This window comes from Canis aureus, chromosome 9, assembly GCF_053574225.1.
Source record: "Canis aureus isolate CA01 chromosome 9, VMU_Caureus_v.1.0, whole genome shotgun sequence".
Classification (NCBI taxonomy): domain Eukaryota; kingdom Metazoa; phylum Chordata; class Mammalia; order Carnivora; family Canidae; genus Canis; species Canis aureus.
The window spans coordinates 42,531,107-42,552,600 of NC_135619.1; the positions used below are offsets into that span (position 1 = coordinate 42,531,107).

The window sequence follows — 21,494 nt, forward strand, 5'->3', positions numbered from 1 at the left end:
TGTGTGTGTGTGTGTGTGTGTGTGTGTGTGTCTGGGATGACTGCTCCTGTGTCTAGGGCTTCAAAGAAAACAGGGAAAGCAGTTACTGTGAGTACTCACAGTAACATGGTCAAAGTCCTGCCCCATTTCAGGGGAAGAGGCCACCAGCTCCTTTTCTGCAATCCACTGCTCCAAGTCATCTGCCTCCCTCTTCAGCTGGAACAGGTGGTACATGTTCTCCAGCTTCCGCCTGCGTTCTTCCGCCACGTCCCTCAGCCCAGCATAATGTTTATCCACTTGCCCCTGAAGTCGGATGATCTGCTCCCTGGAATTCCAAACGAGAAAGCACTCAGAGATAAAGGCAGAGAGCCCTGAGCAGCCAGCTCAGAGGAGCCCATCTACAACTCCCCAGCCCCATAGCAGGGATAGACAGGGAGGCCAAGTGAAAAGAAAGGACAGCAGCTTTTCCCAGGAAGTGCTGGCAAGGAAAGGAGCCATCCCTGAGGCCAGAACACCTCAGGGGAGGTCCAAAAACGTGTCCTGGGTGGACACCATGCCTCCCTCATTGTTCCCCCAAGGAGGCCGATGACGCAGCAGCCCGGATGGGGCCTGTAGGGCCAGGGACACAATCCTTGGGGTGGCTGCTGAAGCCCCACAGCTGTGGATGCCCTGCAGACAGCTGAGGACAGGGCCGGGCCTGGGGAGTGCAGCCTGAGGTGTCTGGCCCAGTGGGCTCCCATCTGTGCAGAACTGGCTAGACAGGTGGGGTTTTCTATCTTCACACCTATATAATGATTTTTCTGAGACACAGTGAGATCCTGAAGTACCTTCTGGACCATAAAGGGAAGAACAAAGTTACTCTGGAGTATCTCTTGGCATAATCTAACTCTTCAGGAGATTGGAGCTCTTGATTCACCAAGAGAGTATAGTTTTCTACCCCATTTTCTGATCTTTTTGCAAACTAGGTCTCGGTTGGCCTTGTTTGAAGTTACTCATGCAAAACCAAGGCGGGAGGGCAGCCCGGGTGGCTCAACGGTTTAGCGCCGCCTTCAGCCCAGGGCCTGATCCTGGAGACCCGGGATTGAGTCCCATGTCGGGCTCCCTGCATGGAGCCTGCTTCTCCCTCTGCCTGTGTCTCTGCCTCCCTCTCTCTCTGTGTGTCTCTCATGAATAAATAAAATCTTACAAAAAAAAAAAAAGAAAAGAAAGAAAACTTAAAAAAAAAAAAAAAAACAACAACAACAAGGCGTGAAATGGAATTGGACCAATCAGCCTTCCAGAAAGCAGTTGTCTCAAACCCAGTCATCCCAGAACCTGTTGCTGTTTTCCCACTGGGACCTGAGAGGATCCCGCTTGGTGGGGCCCCCGGCCCGATGCCCGTGACCCAGCCAAATCACTCCAGGCGGCACACGCACCCCTCAGGGTGGCCTGCAGACAGCAGGCTCTGGGCCCTGCCAGCCAGCTGCTTGATGTTCCTTCCATACTCCTCCAACGTGTGCTGCTGCCTCAAATGCCGCTTCAGCATCACAATGGCACCCTCTTCATCCTAGGAGGCATGACTATCAGGGCACCTGCTCCTGGAGGTGCCTGAGACAGGGGTGAGGGGTGGGGTGCAGCCAGGCTCGTGGGACCCTCACAAGAGAACTGTGCATGATTCCTTCCTGATACTTATTTCCCAGCAATACCCTACCTTCCTCTTGATTCTTTTCTGCTACCCATCCTCCCAGGCCCAGCTCTGATCTTCTGGCCCCATAAAGACCTCCTTAGAGACACCTCACCTCATCTCTCCCTCCCTCCCATGGCAATCCATCAGTACGGAATCCGTGACACGAAAAAGGTGAGGAAATCTTGGGTTAGATCCTATCTAAGTTGGCAAACGGGGCACCCGGCTGCAGGGCGTATATTGCGGTGGGTGTCCTCACACACCTGGACTGTCATTGGGTGGCTGCCCACTGACTGCCCAGCCCCAGCTCTTCCTCTTGGCCTTGGCTCCCAGCCTGGCACCCCCGGCCCGGGCCAACCTTGGGAATCTCGTCGGAGATGATGTAGAGCTCTTGCTCACTGATCCAGGCCTCGGCCTCGCCTGCGTCCAGGTAGTACTGCTGTGCCTCGCTGGCATCCCGCAGGCGCTGTAGCCGCCCGGCCGCCGCCTCCCGCAGTGTGTCCCATGAGCCCTGCAGGTGCCCCAGGCGCTCCTCGATGTCCTGGCAGTCGATTTCTGCCGCCTCCACCAGCTGCTGCCCTCTCTGCAGCACGTCCTCCACCCGCGGTGTGTGGCCCAGGATCTCATTCTGGAGCGTCTGTGGCCAGAGGGGAAGGGCTCGGAGGTGAGGTCTCCCCACCATGTAGGGGGCCAGGCCTGCAGCAGGTCACCCAGGGCCACCTCTGGCACCTTGGCAGCCTCCCACTCAGGGAAGCTAATGCAGAGCAGGTGGTGGCCATAAAAACTGCCCCTGACCATGTGCCAGGCACAGTGCTAGGCACGCCACAGTATTCTCCGTCTGCCACCCTGCAGCCTTCTAGGATGAGTGCGGAGCGGTTAAGTAACTTGTGGGCAGTGAGTGACAGCGCTGGCATTTGAAATTGGCTCTCTCTGCTCCCTATTCTTCCTGCGTCTCAGCACAGCCTGCTTCTTAGCTGTACGTGTTGGAGAAGGGAAAACAATGTTTAAATGGCCTTTGACATCTTATTTTAGCATCCCTGGCTCCATGTGAGACAAGAGTTGACCGTTACTCCTTGTCCAGATTTTAGGATTTTGGCTCTCCGTCCCATTTCTATTTCTTAAATCTTTTGTGAACCTTGTATTATTACCTACTTAAACACGTGGTCACCAAAATGGCATTTTCCACTCTCTCGGGTGACTAGGATCACCTTTTTCTTCCATGGGCCACTACCCATGTGTGACTCACTTTCTGGGTCCGAGCCTAGTTGCTTCTTGCATGTGGGCTCTCGGCTCCTTACACTTAATCTCCTCCCTTTCTACAATTTCCCCATGGCCTTTAAAACCATATGGAGGGCGGGGGCAAGAGCAGTACACAAGAGCAGTACAGTGACTGTCAGCATTTAAAATACACAGAACCGGTCATATCCACAAGTCACCTAACTTGCTGAAATGTCTTTTTACCTTTATATTCGGAATCTCAATCCTGACACTGTTGCGTAGTCTGTGCAATTGAACTCAAACAACCATGGCGTCAGCTCTGTGTGCCTCTTTCTTTCCCTGGGATCTTACCACCTCTGCTAGGGATCCTAAAAGGTTTTTCTCTCTTTTAAAGCAATTCCTCTCTAGGCTTCTGTGCAGTGTTCTTCCTTTATGACATATTCTTCCTACTTCATGTGTCCCACACACAGTTACGCAGTTATTTCCTAAGTCCTGGGCCTCATTCTCAACAAGGGACAAGATCAACATCTTGTCCCCTGCCTTCATAAAGCTTACACTGTTGGAGAGGGAGCAGATGGCAAGCATGTAAATTAGTGAATAAATGTGGATACTGGGTGCTATGAGAAAAATACCCCAACGAGATCGAGAATGTCTGCCGAGGTGTGCTGGTGGCTCCTTGAGCTGGGGAAGTCAGAAAGGGGCTATCTGAGGAGATGGCATTGAGTGAAGCATGAGTGGTGAGGAAGAGGCAACCACACAAAGATTTGGGGGAAGAGTGTTGCCAGCAAGAGGGAAGAGCGAGTGTAAAGTCCCTGGGGTGGAGCAAGCCAAGACTATCTACAGGCCAGAGAGAGGGCCAGGAAAGCTAGAATACTATGATAGAGGGTCAAAGTGATGAGAAGTGAGCTTTAGAGGAAGACAGGAGCCAGATCAGGTGGGACAGAGGTTCTCAACCCTAGCTGCATGTTGAATAATCTGGGAAAACATACATAGGGCCCTATCCTCAGGGGTCTTAAGTAATTGATCTGAGGTAAGAACTGAGCATTTATAGGTTTAAAAGTTCCCCCAATTAGGGAATTAGGTGATTCTAATGCACAGCTGGAGTCGAGAATCATTCATGTGGTACCACGCGGGATTTGTTCTAGTTGTAATGGATAACCTTTAGAGTAGTGGTTCTCAAAGTGGGATCCCAGACCAACAGCATCAGAGTCACCTAGGATCTTGATAGATACGCAAATTATCAGGCTCTACTCCCAAAGTCTGATTCAGTAGACCTGAGATGGAGCCTTGTCACCTGTGTTTTAACAAGCCTTCTGGGTGAGCCTGGTGCATACTGAATTTTGAGAACCACCACAGTAGAGGGAATGATAAAATGAGACTTAAGCTGTAGCCAGTCTAGCCTAGAGTTGTCTTTACTAGGCCAGCCATGCTCTCCCAAGAGACTATCTTCCCCTTCTCGGTGAGGGAAATCCCATCCATATTTGTCTTGCCCTTTTCCTGAAATAGCAATCTTCATCCAGGGTAGTTGAGAGTCTTTTAGGCAATGACACTGAGGCCAGACAAATCAAAGTCTTGGGTGTTGGAAGGACAGATGTTGGCTCATTTTACAGTTGAGGAACCTGAGGCCCCAAGTATACTGCTTTCTACCTTTAACTGGAGGTTGTGGTGTGAATTGAACACCTACCCATTACCTTCTAGCCCAAGATCCTGCCTGTGCCCACTGGAGCCTTTGTGACTAGGTCATATCAACTGGAAGAAAAGGGTTCGAGGGAGCTTTTCAGACACCTCTTCAAATGTAAATCAGATCCTCGCACAGTTTCTGGGCTCTGTGAGCAGATGTCAGATGCTGTTATTTTGAGGAAGAACTGTCTGCCCTGACCTTTCTTCCCCAAGGAGCTCAATATTGACTGGCATTCTGGGACACATTGCTTTTCTCTGGGATATGTTCCCAGGCTCTCATTGCTCTCAGCTGTGGCTGCCCCCACTTCCTGACCCAGAGGGTAGATCAGGCAGGAGGAGTGACTTTCTACTCAAGAGCAGGGTCTGTGGCCAGCCCCTGGCTGGACACAGAGGCACCATAAGTCCATACAACTGGCCTTCGTAGAAGATATAAGAGGATATTCATAGTCCTGATACAGAAGGAAGTATAGTATCTGCTCATTTCTGGTTTGAATTGGGGCCACAGAAATTACCCATTAGGCTTAAGAAAGAGCAGAACAGCAAATGGTATTACTCCAATGGCTCAGGGACCGAGTTTAGTGGCTTCCTAATGGGGTTTGAGCCCCATGAGTATCCTCAGGTGGCAAAAGAAATGGGACCTACTTGCCCTGAGGATACCTAACAGGCCAGGCTCAGTCCTGGAAGAGGGGCAAATCAGTACTGGGAAAGAAACCAGGAGCTCTGGGCTTCCTTTCCGGGAGGCCATGGGATACAGAAGTTATAAAGTACATTAAATCCCAGGCTAGGGCCTCTGGGTCCTGTACTCACTCATCTATGCTCTGATGGTTCTGAATGGCTCCAAACCCAAAGCATCTGGACAATCCCTTACCAGCACTGGCCCCGGCATGTACTTCCCAGAATTCTCTCTGCCATCACCTAAGCTGCTCTTTTTATGGATCTGGGGGCCCCATAGCTACCAACAGGAACAATAATTGGCTGTTGCTGGCCTTCTACAGGCCAGGGCTGGGCTGGGCATTCTGCCCTGGGCAGGGCATGGGCAGGGCAGGGACAGGTGGGGGTACTTACCAAGTGAAGAAGGACTCACCTGATTCTTCTTCATTAACAGCTGCACGGTTTGTAGATTTGTGCCATAGTTGGCTGACTGGGCCAGAGGCAGCCTCTCTTCCACCCAGAGCTGTAGAAATCAGAAGGCGGGGATAGCTGATGACAATCATGGCCACCCTTTCCCTGAGCATTCACCACCCTGGGTCAGATAGAGCTCTCTCCTGCTGTGTCTCCCTGGTTCTTCCCAAGGCCCCATCAGGGTTTTGTCCCCATTTTACAGATGGGGACACTTAGATATTTTGAACTGAGGTTCCAAGTAACTTGCTTCTGGTCATATAGGGGGAAGGTAACATAGCTGGATCCTGAACCCAAAGTCTCTCTATCCCAAAGTCCATGACCGAGTTATCATTCAAAAAGCACTGGCTTAAAAAAAAAAAAAAAAAAAAAACAACTGGCTTTTCTTTCATATTTAACGTAATCATCACAATGGCTCTGAGGTCACAAGGTGAGAGGACCAGACATCTGCTAAGAATTGCCCTGGGAGGCAGCCAGTTATCCCGATGGCAGCTGCCGGCTCAGCCTCTGGGAGTGAGGTCTGCGGCCAACTCACGGTCTCATCCTCTAAGTCCCTGCTGATCTGCAGCTTGGCTCGGGATGACTCCAGCTGCTTCTTCCTCCTCTCCAGGGGCTCCAGGAGGTCCAGGAACCGCTTCTCGATGCTCATGTCTGCGTCTCCTGCCTCCTCTCCCAGCGAGGGCACCTGGGCAAACAGCTCCCCCAGCTCCTCCTTCCGCACGTTCACTTGGTCTTCCACACGCTGGGACACAAGGCAACAGTGTCGGTAACAGCTTTGGCACCTGGGCAGCCCACGTCCTCTTCATCATCTGTATCCTATCCATCCTTAAAGGCCCAGCCTTCCCCAGGAAGTCTCCCTGGATGCCCCCACTCATCCTTCCTAATCCACAAGTGCCTATCCTATACTTCTCGTGCATGTTTTTTTTTTTTTTAATTTAAATCCCAGGATCCCTGTGTTACCCACTGCAAAGGAGCAGAAGATGGGTTTTGAACCAGGAGACATTTTGGCTCAAGCCCAGCTAAGAGGAACAGAAGGAGTAATTACTTTCAGGTTTCAGATTTGTTCCCCAACATCTCCTATTCCAACATTCCCAGTCTACAACCCACTCACGTGCCTTCAGCTTAGCCAACATCCGGTTGACACTGGTCAGGTCCTTGCCCGGGTCATCAGACCGCAGCTGGTCCTCCATAGCACTGATCCACTTGCTGAGGTCTGCATGGGTCTGTGAGCGCAGGTAGGAGCTCCTAGCTGCTGAGAGGTGCTGGGCCCTCTCCTGAGTGGCAGCCTGAAGCTCATCCCAGAGCCGGTGCAAGTCTTCCAGCCTCTGGGACACCCGGGCTGCATACTGGGCCTTCTCCTCCATCAGCTGCTTTCCTTCCTGTGTGGAGAAGCAGGAAGGCTCATCATCTGAGGCTGGGCAGTCTTGGAACAGCCCTGCTCCATGTGGCTGCCAGGGGTTAACTGAGGGGAGATTGGGGAGTCAAAGAATCTGCCTAGAACTCAGGTGAGGCTCAACTGAAAGACTGCACCCCCAGAGTTATTTGCAGGAGAAGGTGTGACAGGGAGGGGTGTGTCTGGGGCAAAGGACTCAGGGAGATTGGAGTATGGGGAGTTGTTGCAGACCAGGATCAACTGATGCTAAATTATTTTTTAATAAAAAAAAAAAAAGATTTAAGATCCATCCAGGTACAACCAACATGGAAAGGACTCTACCCTTTCAGTTGTCTTCCCAGAGGCTGTGCAGTAGCTTTTGGTGATATCTTTTAGTTACTGGGTTTGTCCTATCTGGTTTTCACCTGCATAAATGTACCCTTTTGGGTGGGTACAGTAGGATATGACTTGGGCCTAGAAATATATGTTACTAATAACAATATTTCCTGAATAAATAATGGCCCAATAAATGCCAAGTACTATTCTAAGTGCTTTAATGTTCACTATTCCCTTGGGTACGTACTGTTACTATCCTCATTTTTCAGATGAAGAAACTGAGGCAAAGGGAGATTGAAGAGTCAAATAGTCTGGCTCAGAGCCTGCATCTTTAAACACTATGGATACTGCCTCATGTGGACCCTATGCCTACTTCTTCCTGGACAGCCACAGCAGGGAAGAGCAAAGGGAATTGATTCCCAGATCTAACACCAGCTACATTTTGACTTGGGCCCTTGATCAAGCCTGTTATAAGGGGGACCCTTGGTTTCCTGTCTATGAGGGGTGGGGAATGACCACTTCCTGATGGTTTTGCCCATCCAAATGATGAAGGCCAATGGTCCCCTGGATCACTCTGCTCATCTCACACATTCCTCACCCTTGGTCAGGACAGTGCTGGGGCCCTGATGAGGATGATAGAAGGCAAACAGTGATAACTGGTGTCCTGGGACTAGATGCTGAGGCACTAACTCAGTACCTCAGTGTCCTGGACTGTCTCCAGACTCAGGTGACCCAGAGGAGGCACCGATTCCAGCCAGGCCTAACAATAATGGATGTACCAGGAACTCAGAAGGGTTGACTACTATTTAGAGAAGTTTTTCACTTCCAGGTTCTATACTGTCCAGCAAGCTTCAGATGGTGTCTATGCCCTGTGTGAATCCCCATTCAGGTAAGCATATCTGAGCAGAGAGCCCGCACCACTTACCACTTGCTTTACTTACTGCATCAATGCTATCTAGCCACCCTTGGTGGGAAGCCAGGTCTGCCATAAATGCCTGGTGTTTCGCCCACTTGTTTTGCAGGTTTCTCGCATCATCATAGGAGACATCCTGAGATGTTAGCAGCTTGTCATTGATCCAGAGAGTGAGCTGTGGACAGAAAGAGGGAGTTTGAGTGCATCTCTTTGGCCAGGGGCTCAGGCAGGACCTGCTGCCCATCTCGGCTGCAGAAAAAGGCCAAAGAGGGGAAGTATGAATACAGCAGAGTACTACTTTCCAACTTTCCAAAACTCTAGGTCCCGAACTCCTGGACAGCAACTTAACCTGTGTTCTCTCAGAGCTAAAATACGAGCACCTGGGTGTCTTCCCTAGTAGAGCGTATGCAGTGTGACACAAGGGTATTTATGCTTCTCCCCGTATTTCCAGGACCCAGGACAGGGCCTGGCCTACTGTAGGAATTCAGTGACTGTTTACTGAATGGATAGATAAATCCACCCTTTGGCAGTAGGATGAGAAATAATTAATAAACAGAGAGAAAATATTATCTGAGGAAGAAGCTAAGGGGCAGAACCTATAATTAACAATGAGGGAAGAACTGTGATGAGCATCCAGCGTTTCCAAGATATCCTGGCAACATCCCAAGCCTGGTTGGTGCCAAGAGCAGAGGTGGATGAGAACAAAGTTATCTGGGCCGAGAAGAAAGGGGTATGAGGATGGGAGAGAGAAAGAAGCCAGAGAAAGCACCATTCCACACAGAAGTACCGCACATGAAGAGACTCAGGAGTGCAGGTTAAAAATCTTCCTTGCACAGCTCATCCTAGGCTGAGCAAGAACCTTCTCAGCCAGCTCTCCAACCAGGAGGCTTGTTGAAAACACTCTTCTCTACTTTTTGAGACTCTGATTCTTCTGGGCCTGAGTGAGGCAGGACTTTACATTTAACAAGGGCCAAGACTGGATCCATAATTTACAGGGCCCAATACAAAATGGAAATGCTCAAAATTATTAAGAATTTCAAGATGGTGGGATCCCTGGGTGGCGCAGTGGTTTGGCGCCTGCCTTTGGCCCAGGGCGTGATCCTGGAGACCCGGGATCGAATCCCATGTTGGGCTCTTGGTGCATGGAGCCTGCTTCTCCCTCTGCCTGTGTCTCTGCCTCTCTCTCTCTCTCTCTGTGACTATCATAAATAAATAAAAATGTTTAAAAAATAAATAAAATCAAGCTTGGCCGAAACATTAGTGCAGCCATTAAAAAAAAAAAAAAAAAAAGAATTTCAAGATGGCAACCACAGAGCATTAAACCAAGCATGGTGCCCTTCTGAGCACAGGCCCTATATGAATGCACAGGTGGAATGCCCTTGAAGCCAGCCTTGACCAGGGTCCAAGGTGACTTTAATATAGAGAGCCCTTAGGCCACTCTTTGAGAAACCCTGCCCTAGACTAGGCAAATTAAAATTTGTAGATTTTGGGGAAAAATTATAGAATCAAAAATTCTAGAGAATGACCTAAGCTATCAAATACCCAGACTTCCCCTCATGAAATTCCAGACTCCCAACTTAGAAAGGATCCCTATGGACTTTCTTCTTCTTCTTTTTTTTTTTTTTTAGTTTATTTATTTATTTATTTTAGTAATCTCTACACCCAACTTGAGGCTCAAACCCATGACCCCAAGATCAAGAGCTACATGCTCCTCTGACTAAGCCGGCCAGGTGCCTCCCCTTTCTACCTCCCATGGACTTTCTACCTCTAGGGCACTTTGCTCCTAGAAGGGAATCTCCTGCAAAGTGGTCTGCCTTCCTAGAGTCTCACCTCCTGGCAGTTCTGGAGGAAGTTCTGGAGCTCCAAGTTGTCTTTTAGAATGATTGAAGCCTCTGAAGCCTTCTCTTTGTTTTTCCTGTGCCTAGAAGGGAAGCCGGAAACCATAGTCACAACAGTGCTAAGCTTGGGGACCTTGCATAACACCACCAGCCCTACCTGGCTCTGGCCCCATGACCCTGGGGGTGGAGAGTACCTGTCCTCAATCAGCTGCACCTTTTCCAGGATCTTGTCTGAGTAGAGGTTTTCATCAGCTACCAGCTTGTTTCCAGAGTCCACAGGACTCAAGACCTTATCTTCGTTGTTCTCCATAGACACCAAGAAATCCTCAAACTTCCGGATTCCAGCTTCTGCAGCCTCTAGGGAGTCTGGGGGCTCCACGTGAGCCAGAGTATATTCCTGTTGAAGCAAGTTTCCAGATAAGGCATGAAGACAAGTTGAGAAGGTAGTGAGAAAAAAAAAAAAAAAAAGAGAGAGAAGGCAGTGAGGGCACTTGCCAAGCAGAAGCACCATATGCAGCCATCTAGGCTACAGTACAGCATGAATGGTGTCCCCTGGGGTTGTGCAAGGAAGAGGCACTTTAGGCCTTGCACCCCCACTCTCATCCCAGGGGCACCCAATGTACAGTGTGCCTAAAGCCACATGGAAGGGTAACTACTCAGGAAAATTCATATCTCCAGCCTGTAACTGACCCAAGAACAAGGCATAGTTTAGGAAATAGGACTGGAAAAGGCACGTGATAAGGAACAGAGAGGATTTTCCCCCAACTAGTGGCTGGAGAGATTCCCCAAAATGTAGAATTTGAGGATGCAGAGGAAGGGGAGCCCTCTTGTACTACTGGTTCCTCAAAAAGTCAAAATTATAGCCAGCATTTGCACTACTAGGTATTTACCCAAAGGATACAAAAATACAGATGTGAAGGGGGACATGCACCCCAATGTTTATAGCAGCATTATCAACAATAGCCAAACTATGGAGAGAGCCCAAGTGTCCATTGATTAATGAATGGATAAAGATGATGTGGTGTATATACACAATGGGATATTACTCAGCCATCAAAAAGAATGAAATCTAGCATTTTGCAACAATGTGGATGGAGCTAGAGGGTATTATGCTAAGTCAGATAAGTCAGTCAGAAAAAGACAAATACTATATGACCTAACTCATATGTAGAATTTTTAAGGAGGAAAACAGATGAACGTACAGGAAAGGGGAAAAGAAAAAAAAGGAGAAACAAGCCATAAGAGACTCTTAATGATAGAGAACAAACTGAGGGCCAATGGAAGGAGGTGGGTGGGGGATGGGCTAGATGGGGGATGGGGATTATGGAGGGCACTTGTGATGAGCACTGGGTGTTGTATGTAAGTGATGGATCACTGAATTCTATTCCAGAAACTAATATTGTGCTGTATGTTAACTAAAATTTAAATTAAAAGAATAAGTAGAATTTAGTCTCCGAGGACATTCATAGGCTCACCAGTGCTGTTACCCTAAGAGATAACCCCCCTCCTATCCCTGAATGCCTCTCCCTACCTGATTGCTGAGGATGGCCTCAGCTTGCTTGGCATCTCTCTGGAACTCCTGGAAGCCGAGGCACTGGGCGAGGGAGTGGTTGCGGCTCTCCCACATCCGGCACAGGGCGTCCCAGCCAGAATCCAGGCCTTCTAGCCTCTGGCCCAGGAGCAGGTATTCTGGGTCTGTCTGATCACGGATCACATTCTCCCCAGATGCCTTGACCTGCTGGTAGTCCCCTCGGTGCCCGTCAATCTCGTCTTTGATGGCCACGTGCTGCTGTAGGAGCTGCTCGGCCTCTGGGAGGGACTCAGGCATGTCCTCGGAAGCCACAGCCTTCTGGGCCATGGACAGCCAGGTCTGGAAGTTATCCAGATGCTGCAGGAAGGCCTGTAGCTGGCTGGCTTCACCCAGTGAGGCTTCCTGTTCCTTCAGGGCTTCCTGCAGTTCCTGCCACAGCTTCTCCACACATGCCTGCCTCTGGCCAATGTCCTCTTTCTGCTCAGGGTGTGATGCCATCAGCTGCTGTGACTCACGCTCCAGGGCACCCACACGGGCTTCGATGGCAGCCACATCGCGCTCCAGCCCCGACAGCTTCCGTTGGATGGAAATGATGCCCGTCAGGTCCTGGCCCAGGTCCTTTATGGACTGCACCACTTGCATCTTGTCCTCAATCCACTTGCTAGTCTCTTCACAGTCCACACAATAGTTACGCACCCGGAGGGCTGAGTTCACTGCCCCCCGCCGGTCTGATACTATGGTCTGGAATGCTTGCCACCTGCCAAGGAGGACACAGACACCCTCTTTCTTAACACTTTCCACAGGGCATCCCTACCTAGACTCCCGCCAGAGGCTCTCCCCATAGATCCTGCACACTGAAAATCATCTACCCAACAAATTGTGAGGAGTAAAATTCACTTATCCGATTTTACCCAAGATGATATAAACTGCCAATCAAATCTTTCCATTAGCAGAGATGTGATTTCAACCATAAGTAAAGGAATGAAAAGGACTCTTAGTTTGGCTCTGTATGTAGTTGAATTTTGGACAAATGCATAACTTCCCCAGATTTTTTTTTTTGAAATGCTGAAAATAATGAGAAAGTTTACATTTATCAACTCAAAGACATAGGGTCCCAGCAGCCCTAGAGGAACCATACAAATAGCCAAAACCATGTTCAAAGTACCCAAGGCCTAAAAAGTCACCTTGGCTCTAAAAGAAAAGGGACCTTATGAAGGAGGAGGAGGAGGAGGAAGGGGGAAGGGGGGAGCTGGGATTATAGCTGAAATGCATAGCATAATCTTAAACTTCAGCTGCAGTGCTTGAATGAAAATGGGAAACATGCAAAGGTCTAGCACATGTCCTGGGTCTGAGGCTGGTCTGCTGCTCTCAGTCAGCCTCCTCTAAAGAGCTGTGCATCAGCCTGGGCTGAGACCAACAGGGACTGTTTCCTGGGATCCACGTTGACGCTTTCTCTCTCTCTCTCTCTCTCTCTCTTTCCCTCCCTTTCTTTCTGTCTTTCAGAGAGAGAGACAACACGAGAGAGCACAAACAGGGGGAGCTTCGGGCAGAGGGAGAGGGGGAAGCAGGCTTGACTGGGCAGGGAACCCAATGTGGGACTTGATCCCAGGACCCTGGGATCACAACCTGAGCAGAAGGCAGATGCTCAACCGACTGAGCCACCCAGGCACCCCAAGTTGACTCATTCTGAGTGACATGTAATATGTAAGCAACATGTGAGCACATAAAAGTGTGCTGAATGCTCATCTGCTGAGCCCATCTTTCCTGAACACCCACAAGGTATAAGTATTATGTTAGCTTTTGGGAGAATATAGTCATAGCCAGACTTTGCCTTATGGAGTGTATGACTTAGAGAGAAATTAAGACAAGCTCACAAAATAACTATAGTATAAAGTGCTATGATTAGAGCACATACCAGGCAGAATGGATTAAGGGAACTGGGAGGGTGACAAGGGTGACGGGGGAAGGTTTCATGGTGGCTACCTGAGCTGGATCTCAATAAGCACCTCTCCAGCACTGCTGCTGTAGTGATCTATTTAAAGAGGGGGATCTGAGTAGCTCACTCTTTTCTGTACCCCCAACACCTGGGGGAGGAGGCTGAGGATGTAGGTGAATGGCCTGTCCCCAGGCCAACTCTCATTGAGTGCATTGTGGGTCCTCCTAAGGTGTGACAACAGCTGCTAGACAGGTCTGCAAAGAGAAGTGGGAGATAGGCTGGGGAGAACTGGGAATACCAAGAGAGAGAAGAGCAAGAGCCCAAAGATTTCACATCTTCCCTCCTAGACAGAGAAATCCTTGAGTTCTGGAGAGTTCTGTGCCTCTGTGCAAGAAGACTCATGGTGATTTTCTCGGTTTTTCCCGGTGTGGCCTCATTGCAGACACCAGCAGAGGCCACAGAGAGGATGGGCTGGGAGTGAAGTCTGGTCCCCCTGCTGCATGGTCTTCCAGGTGGAAGAAGTTGACAGCACCACTCCAGTTAGCCCTGGCCAGGCCATGTCAGAACTTCAGGTTTGGTCCTGGGCCCAAGATTATTGAAGAAAATGTTGGTCAACTGGCATGCACACAGTGGAAGGTAATTACTTATTCAGTAAGAGTTTGAATGACTCACATGTGCCAAGCTTGGCAGAAGATATTCCCGTTTTGTTCCTGTTCACTCATTCACTAAGCATTTATCATGCAACTGTCATGTGCCTTGTGCCAGGCACTGTCCTAGGCTCTAGAGAGGTAGCAATGAACAAGGCAAAGTGCTTGTTCTCATTTGAGTGGGCAGAGACAAATAAATCCATAATTCATCCAGCAGTGACAAATGCAATGAAAAAATTAAGCAAGGTGATGAGATAGAGGCGCGGGGACTGGGTGGGAAGGAGGCAGTGATATTTTCAACTGGGTGGTCATAGAAGGCTTCTCCAGTAAGCTGACATACAAGTTGAGATCTGAATAATGTCAAGGTGTAAGCCATGTGGATATGCAGGAAAAGAATATTTCAAACAGAGGATGCTTATAGTCCAGTAGGAAAGTTCTTCAAGATCAAAGTAATTATAATACAAGGCAGAATGTAAAGCTCTAAACCAGTACAAAGGAGGGAAAGAAGGTTTTTCCTCTTGGACACAGGGAGAAAGAGGACCCCAAACTGGCCTAAAAGAGGGGCTGGATGTGGAGGAGAATTTGCACGCTGGTGGAGAGAACAGTGGAGGCCTGGAGGCAGGACTGTGGGCAAAGGGGAAGAACGGACAGTGGTTTTAAAATATTTTTGAAGGGCTCTCGCATGGACGAAGAGTCAATTGGTTTTGATCTCTCTGAAGGGCAGGGCCAGAACCAATGTATACAAATTGCAAGGAGGGAGATTTCCTTCAGTAGAAGGTCAAGTCTTTTAACCAAAAGGAGCTGCCTCCAAATGGGATGGGCTGCATGGTAAAGGGGCGAGCTCCCCACCTTGGGAGTGTCTGTCCAAGACACAATGGCCTGGGAGTATTTGACTGGATGAGATGACTTCTCAGGTACATTTCAACTCTCAGGAAGACCATCCTACTATTTCATGCATTTGCTTCTCTCACCTATGGATGGCAAGTGCCTTGACGTATTTCACTCAGGACAGTAGAGGGCTTAGGGATCTGTAAAGATCGTTCTTTGACTACAGCTCATTAAGGCAACAGATACCTGCTGACAAGTCTTTCTGTCTCACACATGCAAACACACTCGCATGCCCGCCTGCACACATGCAAATACACACCCACTGCCATTACCTCCAACCCTAAAGAAGGACAAAGAGACATCTTCCTCCTCTGCATAAACCTCAGATTACAGAGGAATCTCCTGAACTACAGTCTCCATCTTCAGATGCTGAGATAATCAGCCCTGTCCTAGTGACTCTGAAGTATCCCTACCCCCTTCCTGCCTCCTGCTGGGCCCCCACCAGAGTCTCTACTGTGCTGATCCTCCCTCTTTTCCCCCACACAACTGGGTTTCCCTAACTCCACCTCCCAGATTGCTTCAGGCAGAGCAAGATTCAGACCCAAGTGTGGGGAAAGGGGTTGGGGCAATGGGGAGGCGGTGAATATGTGGTACCATGTGTGCAGGGCCCAGGGAACAAATAGGAACATGGCGAGTACTGTCCTCAGAGACCCTTGAGGAACTCACACCAATTATGCCTTGGTCTGAAAGCGAAAGCACCCCCTTTCCAAAAGCTCCTCAGGGCCTGTTTTTTGTTCCAGTCACAAAGCTTGCTCAAGGCTTCCTGCTAATTCTCTTCTTCATTCAAGCCAGCCTCATTATCGATGCTGCATTTTGGCACAGGCTGGAGCTTTCTTTTATGGACAGTACTTAAGAGCTCTCAGAAAGCAATTTTCCATGCCTACGAATGTCTGGGGAAATGTGGCATGAGTACCATATGGCCTGATTCTAACTATGCGTGCACTCAGAACGTCTCCGCCATCACACAGGATACATGCCCCCCTTCCCCCGACCTGGGGCGGCATTCGCAGCTGTGTTCATCACACAGGGCCTTCCCCCTTGTTGCTTCAGCTCCACAGTCAGACGGAGACCGTGGCTTAGAAAGACAGGAGCTCTAAGGGGACATGGCACATGTCCTGACTCTTAGGCCCCACCCCAAGGGGGGTGTCAGTTGCCAAGCAAAGGCACCCTCAGTCCCCAGCCCAATCCACACCCCACCTGGCATTCAGGTGGTCCTGGTACTGCTTCACTTCCCCGCTGCGAGGGTGGCCGCTGTCTACCAGGCTGTTGGCAGCAAGGTTCACACCATCGATCTGTGTCATCAAAGTCTTCATCTCCTGGTCCAGGATGTCAAACCTGATATGGAAAGAGAAGATGAGGACTGGGGAAGAAGCATGGGCACTTTGCCTACTGCCCAGTCTCTGGAACGTGGGGCTCTTGCTTTCTCCTTCCATTTCCTGAATACATTGGACTGGGTAAGGGGACAGAAAGGAAAAAGATATGCTGACATACCCTATTTTCTGGTTCATGGGTCCAATTTCATGGTTTAGTATTTCTCGGGTCAGGCTAGTAAAGAGCTGGTTGCTTACTACATAGGCCACTGGCTCAATGGAAAGGCACAGAGGAAAGATGAATTGTGCGTGTATGGGGGGGTTAATCACCACAGAGAATACCTGCCATATTTCCAATTGCCACAGCTGCTGCTCTCAGACCCTAATTCCACTGCTTTGACACCTTGGCCTGAAGGCTACCCTCCCCAACCAGGTCCTCTGTCCTTGGGTAGGAGAAGGGAGAGCTACCGGGGGTACGGGTGTAGTTTGGAAAGCTGAGCCTTCTGGGATAAAAGATCAGGTCCTTCTGGCAACGTAAGCCCACCTGTGCACACTCGACCATGACCGCTCATCCTTCTCAACTCTCTAATTCCATACTTAAGATGCTGGAGGGCCACATGGATGGGGGAGGGGTGCTCCCCCCCACCTCCGCCCGAGCAATGACAGTAAGGAGAGTGGCCTTGTAGACCGGTGGTTTGCAAACTGGTCCCTGGTCCTCTGGGGTGCTGTGACCTAGGGACTGCCATAGAAAGCTAGAGCTGGTGGGGTTCTTTTTCTTTTTTTTTTTTTTTATTGGTGTTCAATTTACTAACATACAGAATAACCCCCAGCGCCCGTCACCCATTCACTCCCACCCCCCGCCCTCCTCCCCTTCTACCACCCCTAGTTCGTTTCCCAGAGTTAGCAGTCTTTACGTTCTGTCTCCCTTTCTGATATTTCCCACACATTTCTTCTCCCTTCCCTTATATTCCCTTTCACTGTTATTTATATTCCCCAAATGAATGAGAACATATAATGTTTGTCCTTCTCCGACTGACTTACTTCACTCAGCATAATACCCTCCAGTTCCATCCACGTTGAAGCAAATGGTGGGTGGGGTTCTGATTTCTCACCTCCCCCTTAACCAAAGAGCTCCACTTTCCTCTGTGTTATAGGTCAGGGGTTCTGTATACAATTCATTTGGGCAAAGACTGCTGTGGCTGAAAAGTAAATGACTAACTGGACTAGAAAGATCTCCTTTGCTTTAGTTTAAGGAAGGCCCCATAGGGTAAAGTACCCAAAGCCACAGAGGCTGATTAAAACCTGACTTGGAAAAACAAAACAAAACAAAACAAAAAAGAAAAACCTGACTTGGGTGCCTGGCCTCAGAAATAAAGGGCATCCCATCACCTCTCAAGAGGAGTCTTGCTGACCTAGAGGCTGTTCTCACACCAGGCTGAGCTGGAGTGCAGGCTGCATAGCAGGGAGGTGAGGAAGAGAAAGTCAGGCTCTGACCTGTGCTGTGCGACCTCAAGGTCCTCCAGCGTGTCTGGGATTTGCATCTGGGCTAGCCACTTCTCCTTCTCGCCCATCCACAGCTCACAGGCGTCTGTCTCCCCAAACACCGTGTACAGGTCCAGGGCATCCTGTAGCCTCTGCCGACGCAGGTCTGCCTGGGCCACCACCTGCTGGTAGAGCTCCTGGAGGGCCTGCAGCCGGTTCGTCACATCTGGAGAATCCCGAAACTCTTGGGGGAAGCCCTGAGCCTGCTGTTCTAGATGCTCCATCACCCCACGGCTCTCCTCCAGTTCCTCCAGGAAGTCCTTGTGCTTCTTCCCCAGGGCCCGTGTGGCCCCCTCATCCTGCCCCACATCTTCCCCTGAGAGCAGCCGGTGGGCATCTTGCAGCCAGGCCTTGAGGTCGTCAGCATCACCCTGGAACTGGAAGAAGTTCTCAGCATCCTGGAGGTTCTTCTTGCGAAAGGCAGCCAGCTCCTTCAGCTGGTCCCACTGGGCAGACACCTCCTTGATCCGGACCTCGATCTGTGGGTACCCAAACTGCTTCCGTGCGACCATGCCCTCTGCCTCCTGGAAGATCTGCCCCAGGTGGGTGTCCAGCCCTCGGAGCTCATCCTCAAAGGCCTTATGCTTACGTTGTAGGATGAGCACGCTTGTCAGGTCCTTGCCATAGTCTAGGGAAGAGTAGATCTGCTCTTTCTCCTTGATCCAGCTCTCGGCCTCATCCATCTCCCAGAAGAACTTCCAGAGCCGCTTCGACTGCTCCAGCTGGGCCTTCCGCCCAGCTGCCATGTTGCTTAGCTCCTCAAAGCACTGTTCCAGGTGGCTGACACGGTCCTGGATAACCTGGGGGTCACAAGGCTGGTACCCTGGGGGGAATGAGAAAAAGGAAGACAAAAGAGGTAAGGGCTTTGTTTGTGGGCAAGCTTCAGATCAGTTGCCAGGCTAGAACCACATGATCTAGAACCTACCATCTCACTGGGGCTTTGGGATTGCATACAGGGGGGCCCAGTTGCTTGGAAGGCAGGCGAGATTCTTCATAATTAATTCCCACTAACATTTCATGAGTAAGTTGGGCCAGCTCTTAGTAGAAACGCACAACGTGAAATTATTTTTTAAAAGGCCCAGACACAGGGGAACCTGAGTGGCATAGTCATTTGGGTTCAGATCATGATCTCAGGGTCGTGAGATTAAGCCCCATGGTGGTCTATGCGCTCTGCACAGAGTCTGCTTAAAACCTCTTTCCCTCTCTTTCTGCCCGTCCCCCTGATGTATCTCTTTCTCAAATAAATAATCTAAAATAAAATAAAATAAAATAAAATAAAATAAAATAAAATAAAATAAAATAAAAAAATAAATAAAATAAAATAAAATAAAATAAAATAAAATAAAATAAAATAAAATAAAAAAATAAATAAAATAAAATAAAATAAAATAAAATAAAATAAAATAAAATAAAATAAAATAAAATAGCCCTGGAGTGCCTGGGTGGCTCAGTGGTTAAGTGTCTGCCTTTGGCTCAGTGTATGATCCCCAGGGTCCTGGGATCGAGTACTGCATCAGGCTCCCCAGAGGGAGCCTGCTTCTCCCTCTGCGTCTCTCATGAATAAATAAATAAAATCTTTAAAAAATAAATAAAATGGCCCAGACACAAATTTCAAGTTAACTCTTCAAAGAGGCAACAGGGTGTTTTATTTAAGAGCCAGAGCTGGAGGAGCACCTTGTTGGCTGGCTCAGGTGGAGGAGTGTGGGACTCTTGATCTCTGGGTCATGAGTTTGAGCCCCACATTGTGTGTAGAGATTAAACAAATAAAGCTTTATTTTTTAAAAAATAAAGAAATCCAAACCAAAGCTAGCAATCCCAATTGTCTCTGTTCTATCTTGAACTGGCAGAGTGAATGAAAGGCAGATGAAGCGTTATTGGTGCTTATAAACACCTAATTATAGATTATTAAAGCAGCTGCCTGCTCTCCGGAGAATTTTGCTATCCTTCAAACTTCTTCCTTGCACCATTAGGTGATGGAGGAAGCAGAACTCTAAAGCTAGGAGATTTATCCAAGCTGGTGTGCCAGAATGCTAAGCCAGAGGTTGGGGAGACATCTGTGGCCTCACCTTTCTCCTCAGCGAACTGCCGGGTAGCTGCGGTGATGGCCTTCACTTTGTCCCCTTGGATGGCGATGTCAGCCTCCATCAGCTTGTGCTTCTGTAGCAGGTCCTCAACTTCCAACAAGTGTTTCCCGAACTCGGCAGACAAGAGGTGAGCCTGTCAAAGAAGACAGTCCAGGTAGAGGGGACGAGGAGAGGTGAAGGCACATACCTGCTAGGGGAGGGAATGTCTGGGCCTGGGAGTCAGATATAGTCAAAAAATGGTTGCCGCTCAGCATGGAAGCTATAGAGCAGGACTTCCTCCTGGAAGTGCCTTTCAGAATCATGCATGGAACGTTTTTCAGAAGCTGAAGCCTCACACTAGATCTCTTGCATCTGTCTCAAGTTTTGGAGCCTGGGCATATGTATTTTTAGAAAACTCCATGATCGGTTTACTGTGCATCTTTGGTGAGACCTACTACAGTGGAGGAGGAGGAGGTTCAAACTTCTTGATTGCCCCTATGCTGGGAGGTCTGGATTCTAGCCAGACTCAAACTGTGACTACTCAGAGCCTGATTCTCCAGGCTCCTGATTCATGTCTATAACTTCTAGGTCCTGTGGGTTGGCACCTGAGCTACCACAAACCTAAGACATCTTGATCACCCAAAATACAGTGGACCTGGGCTGGTGACCTGTCTGGAGCAGAGGGAGCCAAGCAGTCAATAGGTGGATGCAGCCAGACATGGTACTGCCTCTGTTTCTCCATTGTGGCTTAGGGATGTGCTTGGCTGGGAGGCATCTAAGGAAGCATAGCTCACTGCAGGGCCAACACTGAGGTAGGCCTGGGGCCGCGGGGGATGGGCAGCCTCTGGGGCCCACCTTGATCTCATCCATCCAGTCAATGCTGTGCAGCATGTCCTGGAAGAGCTTCTGCAGGGCCAGGGTCATCTCAAGTCTCTGGCGCCGGGTCCTCAGAAGCTCCTGTAGATAGTTCCACAGGCGCAGGATGTTGTCCTTGCGAGCAGTGATGCGTTTCTGGTCATGGTAATTCTCCTTTTCCAGCTCCTGGGCCAGGTCCTCCAGGGCCTTCACCCGCTCCTCATAAGCAGCCGTGTCGGTCTCGATGGCCTCGTGTTTCTTTTTGGCGGCCTCCACAGCTGCCAGATCATACCCAAAGTTGTCCTGCCCCATAGGGAGAAAAGCAGGCAACCCAGTCAGGCTCCCTCCCCGTGGCTAGTCCCTTCACAGAGAAATGGCAGGTCCCTTCAGAACAACTGCTCCATGGGAAAACCCATTCCCAGGGAGTTTGTTCTGCTGTATTTTCAGCCTGTCTTACAGAGCCAAGTTCCAAAGACTAAATGTCTTGCAAGAACCTTTAAAAGAAGCTCATAAGTTTATTCACCAGGCCATACTTGTAAGTTTGCTGTGTGTAAATTATTCATAGAGCCCTTTCGCGGCCTGTGGGCACTCACCACCCTGTCTT

The 21,494-nt window shown here is 49.5% G+C and overlaps 1 protein-coding gene across 3 annotated transcripts in view; it reads right to left on the reverse strand.

Annotated features, from left to right (window-relative positions):
- SPTB (spectrin beta, erythrocytic) overlaps positions 1-21,494 on the reverse strand; it is a 146,621-nt gene that overhangs the window by 21,393 nt on the left and 103,734 nt on the right. For all 3 annotated transcript variants that reach the window (XM_077909612.1, XM_077909611.1, XM_077909613.1), the window contains 14 exons: positions 20,891-21,193; positions 20,039-20,189; positions 17,925-18,795; positions 16,318-16,455; positions 11,650-12,406; positions 10,313-10,515; positions 10,111-10,201; positions 8,309-8,455; positions 6,775-7,038; positions 6,195-6,401; positions 5,625-5,714; positions 2,001-2,279; positions 1,395-1,525; positions 100-304 (listed from right to left, as the gene is read on the reverse strand). In XM_077909612.1, coding sequence (XP_077765738.1) covers positions 100-304; positions 1,395-1,525; positions 2,001-2,279; positions 5,625-5,714; positions 6,195-6,401; positions 6,775-7,038; positions 8,309-8,455; positions 10,111-10,201; positions 10,313-10,515; positions 11,650-12,406; positions 16,318-16,455; positions 17,925-18,795; positions 20,039-20,189; positions 20,891-21,193 — 3,837 coding nt within the window. The remainder of the gene's footprint in view (positions 1-99; positions 305-1,394; positions 1,526-2,000; positions 2,280-5,624; positions 5,715-6,194; positions 6,402-6,774; positions 7,039-8,308; positions 8,456-10,110; positions 10,202-10,312; positions 10,516-11,649; positions 12,407-16,317; positions 16,456-17,924; positions 18,796-20,038; positions 20,190-20,890; positions 21,194-21,494) is intronic.